This window comes from Typopeltis vanoorti, chromosome 23, assembly GCF_054136105.1.
Source record: "Typopeltis vanoorti isolate ZY-2024b chromosome 23, IOZ_Tvanoo_1.0, whole genome shotgun sequence".
Taxonomy (NCBI): Eukaryota; Metazoa; Arthropoda; class Arachnida; order Uropygi; family Thelyphonidae; genus Typopeltis; species Typopeltis vanoorti.
In genome coordinates, this window is record NC_143571.1 from 73,600,648 (window position 1) to 73,625,037 (window position 24,390).

Sequence of the window (24,390 nt, forward strand, 5' to 3'; positions counted from 1 at the left end):
CTTCTGTTAATACCACATCTCAAAAGCAGCTATTTTTTTACTATTAGACTTCTTTACGTCCCAAGTCTCACATCCATAAGTTGCTTTTGGTAAAATAGCTGCACTCAAAATCCTCAACTTTGTTTCCATGGAGATAGATCCATCCTTCCAGATTTTAGACAAGTCTCTGACTGTTGTTTTAGCCATTCCTAATCTTCTTCTTCTGTGTTCTGAACAGCAATTCTTCACATTAATAATGGATCCCAGGCACTCAAACTCTCATATGTGGGAATGATAAAAAAATGAAAATAAATGAAGAAGAATACCCTTCTCAGTAACATGCAATGAATGAACCATGAGAAAACTTCTAATCTAATTACAAAGGGAGGTAGACCATAAGATGTTCATTTACTGAGAAGTGCCCTCATTGCAAAAGCTTCCATGGCATGTGACCACAGTGGAAAGTGTGAGCAAAGTAATTTTGACCAACAGAATTCATATTGGTGGTCACTGATAAGTTGACAGTTTTCCAGGTTGAAGAAGTTAATTGAGTATGTTGATAGTTTGAAGGTGGATACTTGTTTTTTTTTTTTTTTAAACTCAGCTTTACAATGGAATTGATTCCATATTGTTATGAGTTGGATGCTTGCTGAGTATAATATAGTGTAAAGTTGATAAAGGATATGAGCAGTCTTTTTGGTATCCATTTTCAAGATTGTGATGAGTTTCTGGTAGAAGCCACAGGAGGCATGGAAGAAAACAACATTGTAAAGAGTTCAGCTTAATCTTTAGGAGATATTATACTACTGTGAGTGTGTGTGTGAGAGAGAGAGGTAGGGGAACAGGTGGAAAGTAATTGCACCTAACAGCTTTTACAAAGGACCAGAGAGCAGGACTACGATTGGCACAGGCAGTGAGTTTTCTGCATTTAGCCCTTTCAAAATCAGACTTAACAGAACTCCTAGTATCTGTCTTTGAAAACCATGGCTTAGATACTGGGTGGGAATTTTTCACAGAGTGGAGAATGAAAGCTATCATATGATATGATAAACACAGATTATTATCATTGTACAGGCACCTCCATGGATTGGGTCTCCTTCAATGAAGACTCATTGCAGGAGACCCAATTTATCCACACAGTCATACCTCTCCCTGAACCCATTAACAACAAAACGCTAACAACTGACTCTAGCAACTCATTCCACTCATTCACAACTCTGCAAGCAAAAAATATAGTCCTCACAGCCCTACTAACCACACCTTTATTTAACTTCCAGTTATAACCTCTTGTTCTGCCCCACCCCAGCTATGTGAAATTTCCCCTGCATCTGTCCTATTACTATCATATCCCCTTCTTTTGCCTATCAACCAACTTCTGCAGTCCACACACCCTCAATCTAACCTCATAGGGAACATTTGACAGTCCACTTACTGTCTTTATTGCTTAACTGTGAATCCTCTCCATTTCCTCACTCCCAAGAAACCCAGAAGACTAGATATAAACACAATAATCCAGATGTGGATGTATCAAGGCCTTATAAAGAGGAATAACAGCTTCTTTATCTATAATCTTATGAGCTACCTTAGTAAATGTTCTCTAAACTTCAACTCTCTGTCTACCACCACTCCTAAATCCCTAGCTTCATCTATTTCCTGGAGTACAGTGTCATCAATGTGATACACAGCTTCTAATCTGTTTATCCCAAAATGCATAACTTTACATTTCTCCACATTAAACGGATACTCATTATCTTTCATCCATACTGACAGCCTATTTAAATCATCCTGCAAGCTCTCCACATCACTTGAGTCACTCTTATGCTACCTAATTTCACATCATCAGCAAACAACTGAATATTTCCTTTCAGGTTATTTCCTATAACACTTATTTACAAATTAAACTATAGTGGTCCCAGCACTGAACCTTGCACCACACAACTAGTCACCAGCCTTTGCCTGGATTCTGCACCTCATATACCAGTTTTTGATATCTCCTCAGCAGCCACCCTCTTATCCACATAAGCATATCCATCAGCATTTGTTCTAATTTGTAGAACACAGTTCCATGTGGTTTCAGTAGAATCATTGTATAGCCATTTTCCTTATCCATCTGAACTGTCACTCCATTATAAACACTTAGTGAATTACTAAGGCATAACCAATCCTTCACAAAGTCATATTGTCCCTCATAAAGAATAATTTTCCTATTATCTTATGCAATATACCTATTAAAATGAGAGAAGAGGAACAAGTGGGGATGAATTCTACTAATAGACTCTTCTGTATCATTATACCATGCAGAGCAATCTTAACTTCCATTTTCTAAACTGTTTAAAGTAAGTTATACTTAACAAGAAATTCTTGTTTTTTATCTTGTACCCAAGCATGAGCAAATGTAAATATATACATGAATAACTTCATTACTAGGCTACTTGTGACTTTACACCAAATTGTCCAAGTATTGCATAATGCATAGCAAACATTTCTTTTTTAATATGCATATTGGCATATATTATTTGTTTGCTCATTCATGAGTAAAGGATGAAAACAAGATATAATTCCATTTTAAATTTAATTTTTTTTCTAACAAAGTGAAAAATATTTAGCTACAACTGTCTCTCATACAGAACATTTTAACACTATGATTATTCACTGTTTTACCTACTTGTATATCTAAATACAACTACCACCATTGTTATGGTTCTCAGTATCTACTGTATCTCCCATTGATGGCTTCAATAAAGATTGAAACCAGTTTGGATGGGTGGCAACCCTACCAAAATGCCTGGTGCATTTTGCTAGGATTGCCAAAATTGTAGGATTACATTCATGTCCGAAAGGAAGTGCACTGTGTATTATAGAAGGACAGTTTGATGTGAAGTCATATTCATCTATATACAAGTAGCCTAGATATGAAGTTGGTTCACAGTAGGTCTAATAAATGTTGACATTGTGAGTGAGTACATTAGCATTAACTGTAACAGTCCACATGATAGAAAATCTAACAGCAGAAATAAACTGATGCTGTTTTGAACATCTGCCTGAATAGTTGACTTCATTTGGTATTTTTGTTTCCTGGGAATGTAGAAGTTGTGAGTATTCGGAATCAAGTGACCAAAAATGGTGACTACTCTGTGGAGTGACTCATAGGAAGCACTCCACAGAGGAGTCACCATTTTGACTAAAGGTCTGAGAGTTACAATGTCTAGGTTTAGCTGATAGGTGGAAAAGAGGTGATATGATAGAAACATAACATCACTAAAGGGTTTTATATATAGAGTTTATAGGAAATATTTTGCCAACAAAATATTTCAATATAGGACTGTATTTAAGAGAATGAGGGATCACTCCAGAAGTAGTGTAAGATTGTGGTGAGCCAGATGGTAAGGACTCAAATTATTGTTTGAAGAGTAGTGAACAAGTGAAATGGGTTGCCAGACGAAGTGACGAGCATGTTGTCATTTAATGAATTTAAGGAGAGATACTGTAGGCATGTTAATGATGGTTAGTGTGGGCCTCCCATGATAGTCTTCAACAACACCAAGGAGATGCCCACCTAATAATAATGTGTGTGTGTGTGTGTGTGTGGATTCTGTTTCTTATAATAATCTTACTTCTTGTGGATGAATTTTAGCCAAGATCGGAGATATTTGCAATATTTGTGATCATTAAAATTGTGGAATATAAACATATACATAACCAGACAGATGTCATCACACCTTATTATTAAAATACTCTGGATTAGAGAAAGTTGTTTGAAGTTTTTCCACTTCGGTATACTATAAATTAAAGATACTAAAAAATTAGATACTTGATTTAATCCTTTATCTAACTGTAAGCAAACAAGTTTGCACCTGAACTATTTTCAGGACAGGGACAATTCATATAAAGAAGCTAATGACTTCACGTCACTTGCCTTAGTATCCCTTTATGCAAAGCACATCTCCTTGTGGACATGTATAATGTTATGCATTATGGGAAAGGTCACTACCCAGACCAGTTCAACCTTTATTGAGGTCTCATCAGTGGCAGCCATAACTAGGGTTGAAGTAATGCAGAAGTCATAAATATGACTTCTGCATTACTTCAACCCTAGTTTCACCTCTAGATCTGGCTCGCACTGATGAGACCTCAGGTCGAAACAGTTTGACCCTTCTCATAATGTATAGCATTATATATGTCCACAAGGAGATGTGCTTTGCATTATGGGATACTAAGGCAAGTGATGTGAAGTCATTAGCTTCTTTATGAGTTGCCCCAGTCCTGAAAATAGTTCAGATGCAAAGTTGTTTACTGACACTTGGATAAAGTGTAAGCAAACAAGTACAATAATTTTATTAGTCTACCAGCAATGTCATGTGGTCTAAAAATGTACTAATGAAATGTAAATAGCTGTTACAGTTGATGTTTATTATAGCAGATGCTTGCTATTATTTGCTGTGAGAAAGTCCCAACCAAAACCCTATAAGTACAGTGCTATGCTAAAAGAAATGTGCAATATCAAACTATCTTCTATAACAAAGCATTCCTGTCATCCTCATGAGCTTGCCTAGTAGAATTGACTGTATAAGCAGCTTATGACTGTTGGACTGAAGGCAGCATTTCAAATTTCCATGCAGCCATATTTGGCTGCATTAATTAGGAAAGTGCTTCAGTTGCTGAAAATTACAAGTAGAGCAGAATAGCTCTACTTGTAATTGTTTCTGTATAGTACCATTATTTTCTTTCATGATGGTATTTTATTATTATTATTGTTATCAGATCTCCATTTGAGTCGAGATACTCATCATGGGAGTCTCTTGACTCCATGGTCTCACATATATGCACACAACTTGTCATACCATCACTTAAATGCATTCACTGTCTCTACACTTATTACACTTTCAGGCAATGCATTCCAATAATCCACCATTCTATGCAAAAAACCTACTCATCATCCCTTGCTCACATCCTCTGTATGTAGCTTTTAGATATGGCCTCTTGTTCTCTCCATGTCTCCAACCACTCTATGAAAAATCTCATCCACATTAATCTGGTAATTACATGTTACTGACATATGTGTCTTGATCATGCCCCTGCTAGGCTTTGCAATTTGCATTCCCTCAGTCTGTCCTCATACTCAACATTCCAAAGACCTGATACTACCTTACTCAATTGTCTCTGAACCCTCTCCAACAAACTTTTGAAAACCAGGTGACCAAATCTGCATACATCAATCCATATGTGATCTGGTCAAAGCCTTATACAATGGAATCAATATTCTTACTTCTACATGTCAGTGTTTTCCATATCATTGCCGTAATCCACTGTGCTGTCTTCACAATTTTAGCAAAATGTCTCATCCTATCTTTGTTTACCAAATTTTAAAACCTTATACTTTGCTACATTGAACTGGTGTTGCCACTCACTCAATCGCCATAAACCCAGTTTGTTCATCAAGTCCTCTTGTAAGGCTACAGCAATCTGTTCTACTCCTCAGGTCTTCTCAACTTTGCTTTATCTGCAAACCATTCAAGCTCTTCCAAATGTCATACATACAAATTAAACAACAGACCCTCAAGGCACACTGCTAATGGCTTTCCTCTTCTGGATTATCACTCCCTCCATACACAACTTACTAATACCTATCAGACAGGCAATCTCCAATTCATTTCCTACTATGCACTATCCATCCCCATCTGTTCCAGTTTAATTATCAGCTTATCATGTGTAACATATCAAAGGCGCCGATGAAAAATCTAAATATATTACTGTATATCCATTCCCTTCTCCATTGGATTTGTCACGTTGTTATGATAAGAAGCAGATTACTAAAATACTATCTTCTTTCAGCAAGTCCATGCTGTCCATCAAAGAGAATTCTGCCACTATCAACCCATTTCTTAATCTTGAGCCTGTCTAGCCTTGACCATAACTCCAGACAAGCAGATTGGTCTATAATTCCAAGCCTTAGTTTTATAATCGTGTTTATGAAGTGGAACAATTTTGCCCACTTTGATTCTTGACTCTGTGGTTCTTTCCCCCACCCCTTGGGCCAATATAAGACTCATACTAAAGAAATAAGTTAAAGCTGTAGTTAACTCCCTGGAACATTCCCTCAAGATGTGGTGATATACCATCAAGTCCTACATCCTTATTGACATCACTCACCATTAGGGGTTCCTCCCCCCCCCACTACTGTTCTCAAGTTCTGTGTTATTCATAAGGATGGAAATACATTAATGTATTTCCATCATTTAATAGCTTCACTTTATCATCCTTCTACTGGCCACATATCAAAAAAAAAAACTCCCTAGGATTTCTTGGCCTTATTTGCTAATTGCTGATCCCACTGTACTTTTGCTACCTTTACACGTGTGTCACCTTTCTTGTTTGCTCTCTCTACTCTTCATGCCTCCACAATGCCATTTCTTCAAGATGGATTAATCATTAACAGTTGTTCCTGGCAACATGGCATGTTACACACACTCCTGGATGTGTCACAGGATGGAGTGTGTTCTTGAGAGAAAGAATACAATTTTAACTTTATTGCCATACCTTCCATATAGAATATGATAGTTTTGCTTGATCTTTTATGTTTTGGAAGAGAGGAAAAGAGGATCATGTATTTTGTCCTGTTTTCAAATGTGTACCATTGGCTAAAAAAAACTTTTACTATTCATCTAATTCTGTTAGATGAGTCGAGTCGGTCTGTGCTTAAAGGATATATTATGCCAGCCTGATTGACTGAGTGGTTAGCATATCTGCTCTGCAGGCTGCAAGTTCGAATCCAGCCATGGGCATGGATGTCTGTGATTGTCTGTGGAAATACTAGTGTTTGTGGTGGATGGTAGATGCCGTCGTTGTAGTTTGTGGATTTGAGTGGTGGAGACAGAGTTGTAGAGCAGGTGCTCTCCCTCGATGAGTCTTTGGACTCCCTGGATGTGTCACATAATAATAATATATTAATTGGACTGTGTGGTGTTGATAGTTTAGAATCATTTTCACTGACATAAAGCCAACACACACTGGAAGATACTTTTATAAACAATCTAAACACCATGATTGTGCTCTAATAATGTTGGCATAGGCTTTGTTTTGTTTTTGTATTTTGATTTTTGCATCCATACTTCAATAAACAATATCATTTTTTTTTTTTTTCAGATATCTAAATTATGGCTCAGGATCAAAGAGGGTTCCTTTACAAGATGTACTTCAGTATACACTTGAGTTTGTTGAAAGTAAGTCCGACTGTGAACCTAGTCCTCCACCTTCTTTGTCTCCAGAGGATGTAGAAATGGCTTCTCCTGCCTCTGCTTCAAGGTGTGCTAAAATGTTTGCTATTTAAAATAAATTGTACTGCATGATAAAGAAACATTATTTTGTAAATTTTATGCTGGCTATATTTTCATGAAAATGGACATTTTATCTTATGTAAAAATTTGTTAGAACAAGCTTATTTAGTCCTAATGAATGCTACATAGTTATTCTTTCAGGCTTGTAAGTTTGTATATTAAAAGCTCCCCCTCCCCACCCCTCAGGTGTAGAATATCGCACAAGCAAACATGTCATATATGCATGTGAGAGCATCGACAATTTGGCCAAAGAAATTTCCCTTTTCAGGCAAAAAAAATTACTTACAAATTAGAGAAATAATGATGTACACCATGGAATGTTGAGAATTGGTGTCTTATCCCCAACTTTTCATTGCTCTGTTATTAGGCATCCACCTGGATACAGAATGAATGTGAATGGAGTGGTTTGGGACTTAGTCAAATAAGTGTTATTTTGTATTTACTTCAGCTACAAATGAAGATGATACTATAACATGGAGAAAAACAGGTAGACTTTCTTTATGTTACATCTCATCTCCTTACTCACCTGTCAGCCATGTCACAGTCACTGGAATCCAATATCCTACCACCATGTTTGTCATACAGTGGAACCTGTGGGCATCCATTAAGGGATTCCTGGTAGTAATTACTTCGAAAAATTGCTAAATGAAACAAGCAGTGATAGCAGTGGTAAAAAACACTCAACAGGCATACAGTCAGGAATACATAACCATACTAGAAGTAGAAAAAGCCATCAAAGGCTTGAAATGTGGAAAGGCAGCAGGAGTAGATGATATTCGACCAGAAATGCTGAAGTATGGTGGTATAAAAGTCTTACATTTCTGAACTATGCTGCACTGCATAGTTCAGAAAGCCTGGACAGAGGGATGAATTCCCGATGATTGGAGTAGAGCTCTCAAAGTACCCATATATAAAAAGGGAAATAATACTGAATGTGAGAATTACAGAGGTATTTCCCTACTGAGTGTTCCTGCTAAGATTTATGCAAGTATAATTGAGAAAAAGTTGAGAAGAATTGTGGAAGAAAAGTTTGGTGAAGAACAAGCTGGATTCAGGCCAAATAGAGGCTGTCAGGATCAGATCTTCACTTTACGACAAATACGAGGTGGTATCAAAATGTTTCGAGACTAGGTTTGTAACACGCCAACAGAAGGCAGCACAAGGCTATACACACAGTCACAGGGAGCACCTACCTTCATAAGTCAGTGTGCCTAAAGACTTTGTCCGTGTGGACGAAGAACCCATCAGTTGCACATCGGGAGCTGTGCAACTGATGCTATTCTGACCACCTGCATTACCACATCTGCGATTTCAATATGGACAGCAAGTTAGAACAAAGGGCAAACGTGAAATTCTGCATGAAACTGGGAAAATATGATACAGAGACATTTAACATGATTCAGCAAGTTTACGGCGATGCTGCAATGAGTCGTTCGAGGTGTTTTGAGTGGCATGCGTGCTTCAAGAGTAGAAGAACATCACTGGAAGACTATGAGAGATCAGGAAGACCTTCAACAAGCTCAACACCCAAAAATATCGAAACCGTTCGGCAACTTGTGCATGAGGATCATCGGAGCACACTCCACAACATTGCTGCCATTGTCGGTGTGTCATACGGAACAGTCCAGGCAATCCTCATGTGTGATTTGAACATGCGCCGTGTTGCTACCAAGTTCGTCCCTAGGCTGCTGACCCAGGAGCAGAAGGAACACCGGGTCGAAGTCTGCCAAGAACTCCGTCAGCATGCCGTGGATGACCCATCCTTCATGTCGAGGATCATTACCGGTGATGAAACTTGGGTGTACAGGTATGACCCTGAGACGAAGCAACAGTCTTCACAGTGGAAGTGCCCATCATCTCCACGACTGAAAAAGGCGAGGCAGGTCTGCAGCTCGACCAAGTGCATGCTCATAGTCTTTTTTGACATTCGCGGCATTGTGCATCGAGAATTCGTCCTCAGGGGCCAGATCATCAATAGTGAGTTCTACTGCCAGGTTTTAAGGCATCTGAAGGAGGACTTCGGCGAAAGCGATCGGATCTGCGTGCTGAGAAAACTGGATGCTCCAAGACGACAATGCACCCTGTCACCGAGCTCTCCTCACACGTGAGTTTCTCGCCAGAAACAGCATGATCTCACTTCCACACCCGCCCTACTTGCCAGATTTGGCTCCTACAGACTTCGCGCTCTTCCCAAAGATGAAGATCCAGCTCAGTGGTCACCGTTTTTGATACCATTGCAGAGATCCAGCGCGAATCGCAGAAGGTTTTGACATGCTTCGAAAAGAAGACTTCCAGGACACATTCCAGATGTGGCAAGAATGCTGGGACCTCTGTATTGATATGCAAAGGGACTATTTTGAAGGTGATAGTGTGTAAATGTAGATAAATAAAGTAATTTCTCGAAACCTTTTGATACCACCTCGTAGTTGAGAAATTATGGGAATATAACAAAGATCTGTATTTAAGTTTTATTGATCTGGAAAACACATATGACAAGGTGCCAAGAGAGAAGCTATTCAAGACGCTACAGACGCTATCATATCCTGTACGCCCCCTCGAGGGTACTTGGCAGGAATTTGATGATGATATATCATTATATGTGAGAACAGTATTCAGTGATTAGGTGGACTTTTGATTTGTGTAAAGTTAAAGAATTAATAGCAGTTTAGAGGTAAAGTAACACCTCAAGTAAAAGAGAGAGAGAACTTAACTTTTTGGATGATAAGGAGACAATAATTGTATGTTTATGTTGATATGGTGTCAATGGGACATTATATCAAGCAATACTTAGTCTTTTTTTGAGTTGTAAGTCAGTAGTTAGAATTGAAGGAAGTACAGGAAGATGGTTTAATGTTAAATCTGGTGTGAAACAGGGATGTACATTGTCCCCTATGTTGTTCATTATCTATATGGATCGCATTGTGAAGGAAAGTGGTGTTAAGCATGATATCGAAATTGGAGATGTTAATGTCAGCTCTTTGCTTTAAGCAGACAATGATATACTTCTAAATTAATCTGCTACAAGTCTGCAAGATTCCCTGACTAAATTGAATTACGGTTGTAATAGATATTGTATGAAGGTCAACAATAAAAAGACAAAGATAATGAAAATAGGCAGAAACATTGAAAATATCAACTGCATTGGGATGGGGAATCTATAGAACAAGTAAAACATTTCAGCTACTTCGGCACGATTTTTAGTGAAGATGGTAAATTAAATATGGAAATAGACAACAGAATCAACAAAGCTGGTATGGTAGGAAGTCAACTGAATAAATTCATATGGAATAAGAGAGAAATTAGTGGGAATACTAAATTAACTGTATACAAGACAGTGTTCAAACCAGTTTTAACTTAAGGATCTGAGAGCTGGGTCAGAAGTAAGACACTTGACCAAAGACTAGAGACTGCAAATATGAGAGTCCTGAGAAAGATTAGAGGCATGAACAGATGGCATCAATGGCAATATCATATTAAAAATGAGGATATTAGGAAAGAACTTGACATTGTCAGCATCCAGGAATGCATTAGCAGAGCTAATCTCAGGTGGTATGGTTACTTAAACAGAATGGCAAGGAAAGATGAGCAAAACAAGTGTTCTCTGCCAGGTTGGCAGGAAAATGACCCAAAGGAAGACCAAGATATAGGTGGATTGATGCGGTACAAAGTGGCTTAGATGATAGAAATGTAAATCTGATAATGTTGGAGTCTTGGCAAGTAACAGACTGATTTGGAGGAAAATTGTAGATAGGAAGTTAGTAATAATGTAAATATTTCATGTAGTACTATCATATCCTGTACACCCTTAGGGTAAATGGCAGGAATTTGATGATGATATATCATTATATGTGAGAACAGTATTCAGTGGTTAGATGGACTTTGCTGTAGAGCGGGGTTTCTAAAATTCTAACCCTTAGCTTACCACTGTACTAATACATTGTGTGTTAGAAGTTTTTATATCATCAATTTCCTGATATGTAGGAGTGCTCTCAAGGGATGTTCATGCTACTATGCCAGTACTACATGCTTAAGTTGACATTGTTATTAACCTCCTATCCACAGTTTTCCTCCATATTAGTCTATTACTTGTCAGCACTCCAATATTGTCTAACACTTCATGCTTCTAAGGCACTTCTGACTGAATCAATTCACCTTGACCCTGGTCTTCTTCTGGATCTCTTGCCTGCCATCTTGGCATGAAACATCTGATTTGATAACCTTTCCTCACCCATTATATTTAAGTGGCAAGAGATTAACTCAGCTTACATATTCTTGTGCTAACAATGTCAAGCTCCTTTCTAATATCTTCATTTTTTTAAATATGATTCTGCCCTTGATTCCATCTGTTCACTCCCCTAACTGTACCCAGAACTCACATATCTATGGGTTCTAGTCATTATATTTCAGTCATTATACTGCTAATTTAGTGTTTTTGACTAATTTCTCTGTTATCCGTATAAATTCATCTGACTCTTGCCATAATAGGTTTATTTATTCATTATCTGTTTCCATATTTAATTTGCCATCTTCACTAAAAACTATGCCTAAATAGTTGAAATATTTTACTTGTTTTGTAGATTTCCCATTGATAATACAATTGAAGTTTTCTATGTTCCTCCCTATTGTCATAATTTTTTTGTTGCTGACTTTCATACCAAATTTGTTACAGCTGTTATTCAGTTTAGTTAGAGAATCCTGGAAGCTTGCTCTGGATGCATTTGGGAGTACAACAACATCATTACTGCATAAAGCAAACAGCTAAGTTCAATATCTCCAATTCTGATATCAGGTTTAATGCCACTTTCTTTCATAATGCAGTGCAATGCGTGTAAATATTGAATAAGAGTGGAGATAATGTGCATCTTTGTGTTACCCCTGATTTTACATTAAACTGTCTTCCTGTATTTTTTTCAATTCTAATTTCTGACTTACAACTTAAATACAGACTATGTATTGCTCTGTATAATTTTCAATTTATCCTGTATAACTGTAATATTTTGAAAAGCTTTTCTCTGGGCACACCTTGTCCTCTGCCTTTTCCAGACCTATGAAACTTAAATGCAGTTCCTTGCCATATTCCCATGATTTCTCAACTGTTTGTTGTAAAGTGAAAATCTGACCTTGACAACCTGAACCCAACTTGTTCTTCTACAATTTTTCTTAATCCCTTTTTTCAAGTATGCTCGCATAAGCCTTATCTGGAATACTTAATAGAGAAATTGCTATGTAATTCTCGCATTCAACTTTATTTTTTTAGATATATGAGATATCTAAAAAAGTTTGCAGTTTATCAGGTAACCAAAAACAGTAAAATTAAGCAACTGCAGAAGTTTTCATAAAATATTTTATTCATTAAAATAAGCCCCCTCACAATCTACAACTCTTTCCCAATGAGATAGAAGGTTGTAAATTCCTCTTTTGTAAAACATTTTGTCTTTAGAAGTAATAAACCTAGCAACCTCTGCTTCAATCTCTGTTTTATTGTGAAACTGTCTATTTTGCATGTGATTGCCTAGCGCCAAAAAAAAGGTGATAATCGCTTGGAGAAATCTCAGGAAAATGTGGTGGTGGAGGACAGAGTATCTCCTATCCTAAAGCACAAATCTTCTTGGGGTAAGTTTTGCAGTATGGAGTTTTGCATTGTCCTGTAAAAATAGCCGTTTCTGAAGTAACACATCCTGCACATGCTCGAGTTGCAGCGAGAAACTTGTAGTCAATAATACTGGTTCCAGTCCACCATACACAAAGCATAGTCTTCTGGGAATGAAGTGGTGCCTTTGAAGTGTGTGGTACTGGATTGTTTGGTGACAACCAATGTTAAGTTTACTTCCTGTTAGAGTACAAGATTATTTTTCATTACAAGTGAACAAGTAATCCAAAAAATGGTTCGTTTTTATGATGTGAAAGAAGTGAAGAACAAATTGATAGCCTTTGAAGTTTATTGTCATCTAATAATGCATGTGGGACCCATTTGCTTAGCTTCTATGATTTTCCCAGTTGATGCAAGTATAAACAAATTGTTTCACCACTGACGTTAAACGTTTGTGAAAGTTTTTGATATGTTAATCTTGAATTATTTTCAACAGTGGCATATAATTCTTCATTATCAATAATGGAGGGTCTTTCTGAATGGTGCATCTTTGAGTGATTCATCAGCAGAAACAAATTTTTTAAACCATTTCTGCGCTGTAAGTTCTGCTACCGCATCTTTTCCAAATGCCACACATATCTTACGGGATATTTCTGAAGCCTTCGAACTGAGTTTAAATTCATAAAATGAACAAGCCCAAATTACACCAGGTTCAGCTGACATTTTAAAAGAATTCGAAATCACAGAAAAAAGAGTACACACCAAGTTAGAGTGCACCAATTAACTGATGTGTATCTGTGTCTTATGACACGTAAAAAATTGCACTCTGCAAACCACTACAAAATAAAACAAGTCATTGCAGCGAACTCTGTTGAAAACTGCATGTACTTTTTTTGGTTACCTGATAGCAATAAAATAGTTGATTAATAATTTGTAGTAATGTCTCTGCATTTTATTTTCTTCCCTTTCTTTTACACCCTCCCACAAACCAGCTATGCTTTCAGTTTTGTCAAAATTCATTGAATGATGGAACCTATATAAGTGTCTGCAAATTAAATAATCACTATAAGTTTCCCTTCATTTTTGTGTGATCATGATGAAATTTTCAGAATAATTGCATGAACAACATAGAAAATAACTGTATTTTGAATTTGCGTGAAAACTGTTTAAAATGTGACATGTAAGGAATGCCTATTTGATGGCCTGATTGCGCTGAATTTCTCAAAGAACCTTAAAGAACATAACAGGCAACTATATTTTAGATTTGCTCAAAATCAGTTGAATGATTCAATCTTTCCATATGACTACAGAAAGGGGATGGTAAAAGAATTAACACTTTGTGGTGTTTTTATGCTATTTCAAAATTCTGTAGTGCTTTCATGAATTGGATTTAATGCTTGAAATTTGGCATGCCTCTATCCTTGTTGAATGCATCCTTCAAATAAAAGTTGCAAAGAATCAGAGTTACTGCATCTTGAATTTGTGTCTAATAATGATTCTTGTGATGTGAGAAGTCTGTGATGCTTCACAGTACTTTGCTTTTATTTATATATATATATATATATATATATATATATACAGGAATACCTCGATTATCATGGTTATTGTTGCCATGAAAAATACCGCAATAATCCAATCTGTGATAATCGGGATAAATAATGCGTGTAAAATGGGTGATCAATGCCAAGGATTTTTCAAATCTATTAATTAAATTTTATATATCAAGTAAAAAAGAAATGTGTTAAACGTGTTAAGTAAAAAATGAAGGTTCGTTAAGAAAAACAAGATTATTCTTTAATCTTTATTTATATATAAGAAGTATATACAGTACATACAATTATTCTTTCTTGGATAAAAATTGGTGTAGAATTGTCTGGCGGAATTTTTTCTTTCTTTTTTTCTTCATATAAAACTCAGTAGCAACGGATGGAATTTTCAATTTCCTGACGAACTTTCAGTGATCACTCGAGATTAGGATCGCCATTCAAGATTTTTTTCTTTAAAATTTTCAGCAATTCTAAACATTTCATCTATTTCTTTGAGGGTAAATTCCTTCGGTGCCAAGTCAATTTGTTCGTCATTATCATTGAGCATCGTAAGCTCGAGGTTAATTAGGTCTTCATCATCCAGCTCCTTATCATGTGACTGAAGCAGTCCTGAATATCACCTTTTTCAATTTCTTTAAGTCCTAGATCGAAGCCAAGCTCAGTTATGTCATTGATAACACGGGTTACTTCATTTTCAAATCCTTTAAAATCATTTGCACAATGAGGAATAATCTTTTGCCACACCGCTCTCAGGTTGTTAGACGTTACTTCACTCCATGCTTCCTTGACATTCTCAATGCAATTTTTGATATTGAATGCCTTCCAGAATTCTGTCAAAGTCATAGCTTCATCTCCTGTAGTCTTTTCTATTGCTTGTGAAAAAGTTCTTCGTAGGTAATATGCCTTAAAGGATGCGATTACACCTTAATCCATTGGCTGGATGATGGAAGTGGTATTAGGTGGTAAATAAATAACTTTTACATTTTTGCACAAATCATTCAGTGCTGTTGGATGACTAGGTGCATTATCTAATATCAACAAGATTTTAAAATCAAGATTTAATGACTTGCAGTACCTTTCAGCTTCAGGACAAAAACAGTTTTTAAACCAATCCTCAAAAATAGTTTTTGTCATCCAAGCTTTTCTATTGGATCTCCAATGAACAGGGAGAACATTTTTATCTAAACTTCTAAGCGGGCGAGGATTTTGTAAACGATAAATAAAGAGAGGCTTCATCTTGTAATCTCCAGAAGCATTGCCACATAGTAAAAGTGTTGCACGCTCCTTCGAAACCTTGTAGCCAGGCTGTGATTTTTCATTTTTTTTTGCTGAAAATGTTTTAGTGGACATTTTTTTCCATAATAAGCCTGTTTCATCAGCATTAAATATCTGATCATTGGTATAATTTCCTTCTTCAATGATCTGTTGCAATTCACCAGGAAAACTAGCTGCTGCTTTTTCATCGGCACTTGTAATTTCACCTTGTACATGAACACTATGAATGCTTCATTGCTTTTTGAACTGATCAAACCACCCTGAACTTGCAGAGAAAGTTTCTTCCACTACTGATGCCGAATCATTTTCGCTTTCTAATTGTTTAAAGTTTCAAACAAATTCAATGCTTTTGTTTTTATAGTCATTTGACTAAGACGAATTCTCTTTTGGTTACAATCTTCTATCCACACTGACAATAGCGTTTTCATTTCAATCATAAGATGGCTTCTGTTTCTCGTAGTTTGCGTCGATGCACTTTGTCCTAGTTGCTTATAGTTTGCAGCGTGGTCTAAAATATGGCGAACAGTTGATTCGTTTAGACCGTACTCTCTTGCAATTTTGGCTTTGGTTATGCCTACTTCATACTTATTTATCATATGCAACTTATCTCCCAAGCTGATCACTCTATGTTTCTTCTTGATAGCTGTAGACTTGAAATCATCCTTGTTTCTTTTAGCAGGGGTAAATAACAAGAGAAATAAATATCCACATGTACTTCAGGCAAGGGTGGATAGTTACTGGTAAGTGGTGAGAAGGTGTCGTCAGATAAAAACGAAGCACTACAAGAGAGCGATACCTGGAGAGTGGCGACTCGAACTGGTTGCATATGTAGTGGGCTACATCTCGCGGCCGCGATCATTCGAATTTGGAGCGCAATAATTGGAATTTTGGTATCGAGAATCACGATAATCGAGGTATTCCTATATACTGGGGGGGGGGGGCTATACCCTCTGGTGCCTATGGCGCCCAACCCCCCGAGTTCCGGACTGGTAGGCCGGTTCTCTTTGAATTCTGATGACTCGAATTTTGAAGACTCAAAGGGGAGTTCTGCCCCGGCACCCAACCCCCAAATTCTGGACTGGTAGGCTGGTTCTCCTTGAATTCTGATGACTTGAATTTTGAAGACCCGAATGAGGGGTTTTGCCCCCCACCCCCGAGTTCCGGACTGGTAGGTCGGTTGTCCTTGAATTCTGATGACTCGAATTTTAAAGATTTGAAGGGGGGGGGTTCTACCCCCTTGCACCCAACCCCCTGAGTTCCGGACTGGTAGGTCGGTTCTCCTTGAATTTTGAAGACTCAACACTCAGGGTAGCCTCTGAGTTTCAAAACGTGACATAAAAAGGCTTATCATTTTATATATGTCATCATCATCATCGAATTCCTGCCATGTACCCTCAAGGGGTGTACAGGATATGACAGTACTACATGAAAAAATTACATCATTACTAACTTCGTATCTACAATTTTCCTCCAAATCAGTCTGTTACTTGTCAAGACTCCACATTATCAGATCTTATATTTCAGTCGTCTAAGGCACTTTGTACCGTATCAATCCAATTATATCTTTGTCTTCCTCTGGGTCGTTTTCCTGCCAACCTGGCAGAGAACACTTGTTTTGCTAATCTTTCCTCTCCCATTCTATTTAAGTGACCATACCACCTGAGATTAGCTCTGCTAATGCATTCCTGGATGCTGACAATGTCAAGTTCTTTCCTAATATCCTCATTTTTAATATGATATTGCCATTGATGCCATCTGTTCACGCCTCTAATCTTTCTCAGGACTCTCATATCTGCAGTCTCTAGTCTTTGGTCAAGTGTTTTACTTCTGACCCAGCTCTCATATCCATAAGTTAAAACTGGTTTGAACACTGTCTTGTATACAGCTAATTTAGTGTTCTGAGTAATTTCTCTCTTATTCCATATGAATTTATTCAATTGACTTCCCACCATACCAGCTTTGCTGATTCTGTTGTCTATTTCTATATTTAATTTACCATCTTCACTAAAAATCGAGCCTAAGTAGCTGAAATGTTTTACTTGTTCCACAGGTTCTCCATTCACAACACAGTTGACATTTTCAATGATTCTGCCTATTTTCATTGTCTTTGTCTTTTTATTACTGACCTTCATACCATATCTATTACAACAGCAATTGAATTTAGTCAGAGAATCTTGCAGACTTGTAAGCGGATTTATTTAGAAGTATAACATCGTCCGCATAAAGCAAAGAGCTGACATTAACATCTCCAATTTTGATATCAGGTTTAATACCACTTTCCTTCATAATGTGATCCATATAGATAATGAATAACAGAGGGGATAATGTACATCCTTGTCTCACACCAGATTTAACATTAAACCATCTTCCTGTACTTCTTTCAATTCTAACTGCTGATTTATAACTCAAATAAAGACTAAGTATTGCTTGATATAATGCCCCATTGACACCATATAACTGGAGCGTATTGAATAGCTTCTCTCTTGGCACCTTGTCATATGCCTTTTCCAAATTGACAAAACTTAAATAGAGATGTTTGTTATATTCCTATGCTTTCTCGACTATTTGTCGTAAAGTGAAGATCTGATCCTGACAGCCTCTATTTGGCCTGAATCCAGCTTGTTCTTCACCAAGCTTTTCTTCCACAATTCTTCTCAACCGTTTCTCAAGTATACTGGCATAGATCTTGCCAGGAACACTCAGTAGGGAAATACCTCTGTAATTCTCACATTCAGTTTTATTTGACTTTTTATATATGGGTACTATGAGAGCTCTACTCCAATCATCGGGAATTCGTCCCTCTGTCCAGGCTATCTGAACTATGCAGTGCAGCCACTGTAAGACTTTTATACCACCATACTTCAGCATTTCTGGTCGAATATCATCTACTCCTGCTGCCTTTCCACATTTCAAGCCTTTGATGGCTTTTTCTACTTCTAGTATGGTTATGTATTCCTGACTGCATGCCTGGTCAGTGTTTTTTATCACTGTGCTGTCATCACTGCTTGTTTCATTTAGCAGTTTTTCAAAGTAATTACTCCATACTTCAAGGATATCTTTTTCTCCCCTTTTCATGTCACCTTTATCATCTCTAACTCCTTTTACAGCACTCTTTTCTCCATTCCTAAGCTTCTTCAACAACCTCCAGAATATTTTGCCACCTTCTTGATATTTATTTTCTATATTCTTGCCAAAAGTTTTAAAAGAGGTAAACCGTGAGTAGACATAACTATATATAATAAATAACGGAAAAACTCACGTAGAAATATTATTTAATGGTATAATTTTCGCCCGTGTGTCACAGGCATCTTCAGTACAATTAGGCACAAAAATCAAACATTAACTGACAATTCCAAAAAGCGCCACCTAAGTAGCTGGTGTAAGATAACTAAAAAGGTCAATAACTTTCCTAAAAAAAAAAAAAAAAAAAAAAAATTAATACAATAAAAAGTTAGGAAAGATTAGCTGATTTGTAAAGTACTATCTCCCATAAAGGGGATAGACGTAAGCCGTCGGATCTGTTTAAGTTAGGAGAATGAAGTAGAGTTTCACATGCTTCTTTATAAAGGCGTTCCATGAGAAACTGACTTTTGTGAAGAACTCTTGTCTTTTTCCAATGAACTCTGTGTCTAGTGAAGATGGCATGTTCTGCAAGTCCAGACTTTTCAGGTTTAAAGTATTCAATATACGATTGGTGTTCTTCTAGCCGAATGGAGGCAGATCTTCCCGTTTGTCCGAAATAACATAATCCACAAGAGCACGGAATCTGGTAGACACCTGGATGATTAAGATGTGGAAGCTTGTCCTTTGGAGAAGCGAGAAAGGTGGAGATTTTTCTAAACGGTCGAAAGGCAACAAAAATATTCAGTGGTTTTAAAATTTTTGCTATACGTTCACTGATGCCTTGTATATAAGGGATGGTAATGCGCGTTATTTCCTCTGTGTTTGAAGAGGGAGACATATTAAATCTACTCAAAGTTCTTTTAATGAAGTAATTCTTATAGCCATTAGATAGAAAGGAAGAAGTTATATATCGTATATAAGTTATATTTCTCCCAGACCTACTCATTGGTTCAGATATGTCGATGACATTTTTGCTGTATGGAATGGCTCTTCTGATGAACTTCAACAATTTCTCAATAAGTTAAACGCATTTCATCCTAGGATCAAGTTTACCCTAGAAGTAGAATCAAATAAGCAGTTAGCCTTTTTAGATCTTCTAATTCTTCGCCAACCAGATGGTAACCTACATTTCTCTGTTTATAGAAAGAAGACTCATACAGGCCATTATATCCATGCGGAATCTCATCACCATCCCAGTCAAAAGGCAGGAACTATTAAAACACTGGTTCATCGGGCCCACTCCTTTTGTTCTACAGACGATCTTTTACAGAAAGAAATATGATATATAACTTCTTCCTTTCTATCTAATGGCTATAAGAATTACTTCATTAAAAGAACTTTGAGTAGATTTAATATGTCTCCCTCTTCAAACACAGAGGAAATAACGCGCATTACCATCCCTTATATACAAGGCATCAGTGAACGTATAGCAAAAAACCACTGAATATTTTTGTTGCCTTTCGACCGTTTAGAAAAATCTCCACCTTTCTCGCTTCTCCAAAGGACAAGCTTCCACATCTTAATCATCCAGGTGTCTACCAGATTCCGTGCTCTTGTGGATTATGTTATTTCGGACAAACGGGAAGATCTGCCTCCATTCGGCTAGAAGAACACCAATCTTATATTGAATACTTTAAACCTGAAAAGTCTGGACTTGCAGAACATGCCATCTTCACTAGACACAGAGTTCATTGGAAAAAGACGAGTTCTTCACAAAAGTCAGCTTCTCATGGAACGCCTTTATAAAGAAGCATGTGAAACTCTACTTCATTCTCCTAACTTAAACAGATCCGACGGCTTACGTCTATCCCCTTTATGGGAGATAGTACTTTACAAATCAGCTAATCTTTCCTAACTTTTTATTGTATTAATTTTTTTTTTTTTTTTTTTTTTTTTTTTTTTTTTTTTAAGGAAAGTTATTGACCTTTTTAGTTATCTTACACCAGCTACTTAGGTGGCGCTTTTTGGAATTGTCAGTTAATGTTTGATTTTTGTGCCTAATTGTACTGAAGATGCCTGTGACACACGGGCGAAAATTATACCATTAAATAATATTTCTACGTGAGTTTTTCCATTATTTATTATATATAATTCTTGCCAAAGTCCTCCCATGACTTTTGTTTAGCTAGTTTTACACACTGTTTAGCTTTCTTACATTTGTCTCTGTATTCTGTAAGAGTAAAAGCTGACTTATTTGCCAGGAACTTTTGATATGCTTTCTTCTTTTCCTTCACTGCCTCTTTAATTTCCTGTGTCCACCAGGGAGTTCTGATTTTTTTATCCTTGCACACAACCTCACCACATGCCTCTCTGGCAGAATCAATCAATGTTTTCTTCAGAGTTTGCCACTGAATCTCCAAGGTTTGATTCCTGTTCTCAAACTCTTTCATTTTTTCTTCAATAATCTTTCTGTATTTTAGTCTTCAGTTCACATCTGAGAGCTGCTCAACTTTTATTTGCTTTAAAACTTTCTTACATGTTATTCTTTTCAATATGAAATTCAATTTTATCCTGCTCAAGACTAAATAGTGATCACTTCCAATTTCAAATCCTCTGTACACTCTGGTGTCCTGCACCAGGGAGAAAACATCACTATCAACAATAACATTGTCAATGAGACTTTTCTTATTCCTAGCCTCCTCTCTCCATGTGAATTTGTGCACATTTTTATGTTGGAACATGGTGTTAGTAATAACCAGTCCATGTCCTGAGCAGAAATCCAACAGATATTTGCCATTATTATTAGCTTTGCTCTTTTCTCCAAATTTTCCCAAAATATTTTTGTATGTCTCACAATCATTTCCTACTCTGCTATTTAGATCCCCAACAAGGACCAACTTTTCCTTTTTCATTGTGTCAGTTGCTTTTTTCTAAAGCATCAAAAAATTCCTCCACTTCTACCTTAGTAGAACCTTCTGTGGGACCATAGGCACAAATACGTCTCATTGTCCAGTTCCCCATTCTCATATTTGCCCACATTACTCTACTTGAGACTGACTGCCATTCAAGAAGATTAGCCTCGTATTTTGTGTTGAATACTATGGCTACTCCTTCTTTTCCTTGATTGTTATTGCCTGAATATAACATTTTGTATTTATTGCTCAGAAAGATCTCACCAGTTTTGGTCTTTTTTGTTTCAGTCACCCCTATTATGTCGATCTGGTACTTATCTAATTCCTCAGCTAGCTTCATTTCTTTGCCATTCAGGCTTCTTACATTGATAGTACCGATCTTTAACTCTGGTGATGTTGAGTTGGGGTTTGTTTTCAGATTTGTTCCAGTAGCTTAATTTTCGCTGTTCGCCCTGGTTCCCTGGCGAAAACAACGGGGGCCTTGTTTAACCGGGCGACGCCCCAGCCGGCATGAAATTTTGTCATGTTGTACCATCATTTTTTATTTTGGTTTAACCAATAAGAATACAATTTGGTCGGCTAAATCCCAAATTGCCAGCCCATCCTCGTTCGTTCAGTATTAAAGTAGATACTCAACAGGGTGCACCACGAGAAGGTGAAGATTGGACATTAGGTCAGAAGCCCTAGTCGGTTCTCCGCATTCCTTGAAAGGCTATGTGGAGGTCTCCTCTCAGTTATACAGCTTTGACCCTTAAGCACCCCTTTTATATATATAGGGTATATATGGGGTATATAGGGTATAGTTTTATATATATAGGGTGTGTGTATGTATGTGTATATATATATATATATATATATATATAGGGTAGATATATATATAGGGTAGATATATATATTATATAGGGTAGATATATATATTATATATAAATCAGATTTTTATGCTTTTGCTACTTGATGTGGTACAAAACATAATAACACACATGGACATACCCTTCACATGTAGCCTATAAGGCAAACAGATATGTACCTGTAGTTGACTCTTCATCCATGTACCTTAAATGGCATAATGTGTGTAGATCTAGCTTACTTTGAAAGAAGTTATAGGTATTATTTCTGGGAAAATTGCCATGTTACTCCTCTAAGTAAACTATTATTTTTATAGCTATATGGCCTAGTTTTATTTAGGAGTGCCCCTTTTACACAATGTCATTGGCTTTTTTCTCAAATCTTAGGGCATTACTGATGCGTATTGGTTTTTATAACACATCAGTAATGCCGTAAGATTTGAGTAAAAAGCCGATGACATTGTAAAAAAGTGGCACTCCTAAACGAAAGTAGGCCATACAGCCATAAAAATAATAATTTGAAAAAAGTGTTATTATAAGATGCAGCAGCCTATCTATTTATTAGATTGGTTAAAGACTATTACCCAGAAGAAGTGTACTCAACATTATATCAACCAAAAAAAATGTGATGGTATCACTCAGCAAGGAGATGCACACCAACATCCAAATAGCTAACACCAAGTAACCAAAGGATACTTTGAAGATTGATATAGAAATCTTGACAGTCTCCAACATGGAAACAACTAAGAACTTAAAAAAAAGAGGGGGGGGGGGCAGTTACTACAGTTTCAGGTTAGAAGTGGGACATTACATAAAGAGCTATTTGCAGTGTAGTACATTGCTGTTTTTCCAATAGCATAACTAAACTGGTCTATAGAGCATTGGAAGTCCATAATATGGAGCAATGAATCATGCTACATCCTTATTGGATGGATGAATGGTTGATGTCTAGTAAATGTGTTATGCCCAACTGCATTATCCACTGAAGTTTGGTGACAGAGCTCTATTAGATTGAAATTGTTTCTCCTGGTAGTATGAACTTTGGACCTCTGTTGTAAAACCTCTAAAGATGAACACCTAGAAATAGACAACACTTCTGGATAATGCAGAACAGTGCAGTAGCAGTTGAATATCCCAATACCTGTTTCAAAATAGTATGCGTACACACGTTATTTTCCTTGAACATAACTGTGTCTTAAAGTTAAGGAAATTGATTTCTATGTAAAAATAAATCCAACTGAAATTAACATTTATTCCTGTTAGTATTATATCAAATATAATGCTAGAAAGTTTTGGGTTCTGAGCTTGAATTGCATAAAAATAATTCTTGTATTTATTTTAGCATGGGAACAGATTCTCCATGTAATTCTCCTCATAAGGCACCTCTTCTAGAAACATCATTAAATGCCCAGATTCCAGGAACAGTACTTCCAGCTGGATACACCTCATCCAGCTTCCTTCATCCAGGAAATAGTGCATCTGTACCTTCTGTTGCAATAGATGATCAAATGCAAGATGTTCTTGTTGTTAATACATTACCTTCTCCCCGACATGTTTCTGACCTGGAACTTAGAGTCCTACAAAGCTGTTTGAAAAGGTGGAGAACTGAGGTAGAAAATGATGTGAAAGGTAATAATTATTATGATACATTGTTTAGCTCTATGAAACTGTAAGATTTCAAACTTTGTTGCTTGCTACTGTTATACCTTTAAGCATGATGTTTTAAATTGCAATGTGTTTTCCTATTTCAAAGTTTTGCTCTCAAATAGTAGCAAATGCTGTTTGGCACAACATTGATTTAACATTCTAAGAAAGGGGTATAAATATTTGTGTTTAGAGTTTTTT

General features: G+C 36.8%; 1 protein-coding gene across 1 annotated transcript in view; it reads left to right on the forward strand.

Moving 5' to 3' along the window:
- The window catches only part of LOC150093978 (ubiquitin carboxyl-terminal hydrolase 25-like), a 551,531-nt gene that overhangs the window by 372,724 nt on the left and 154,417 nt on the right, over positions 1–24,390 (forward strand). The window contains exons 13-14 of the mRNA XM_090413163.1: positions 7,123–7,281; positions 23,888–24,174. Of these exons, the coding sequence (XP_090269289.1) occupies positions 7,123–7,281; positions 23,888–24,174 (446 nt within the window). The remainder of the gene's footprint in view (positions 1–7,122; positions 7,282–23,887; positions 24,175–24,390) is intronic.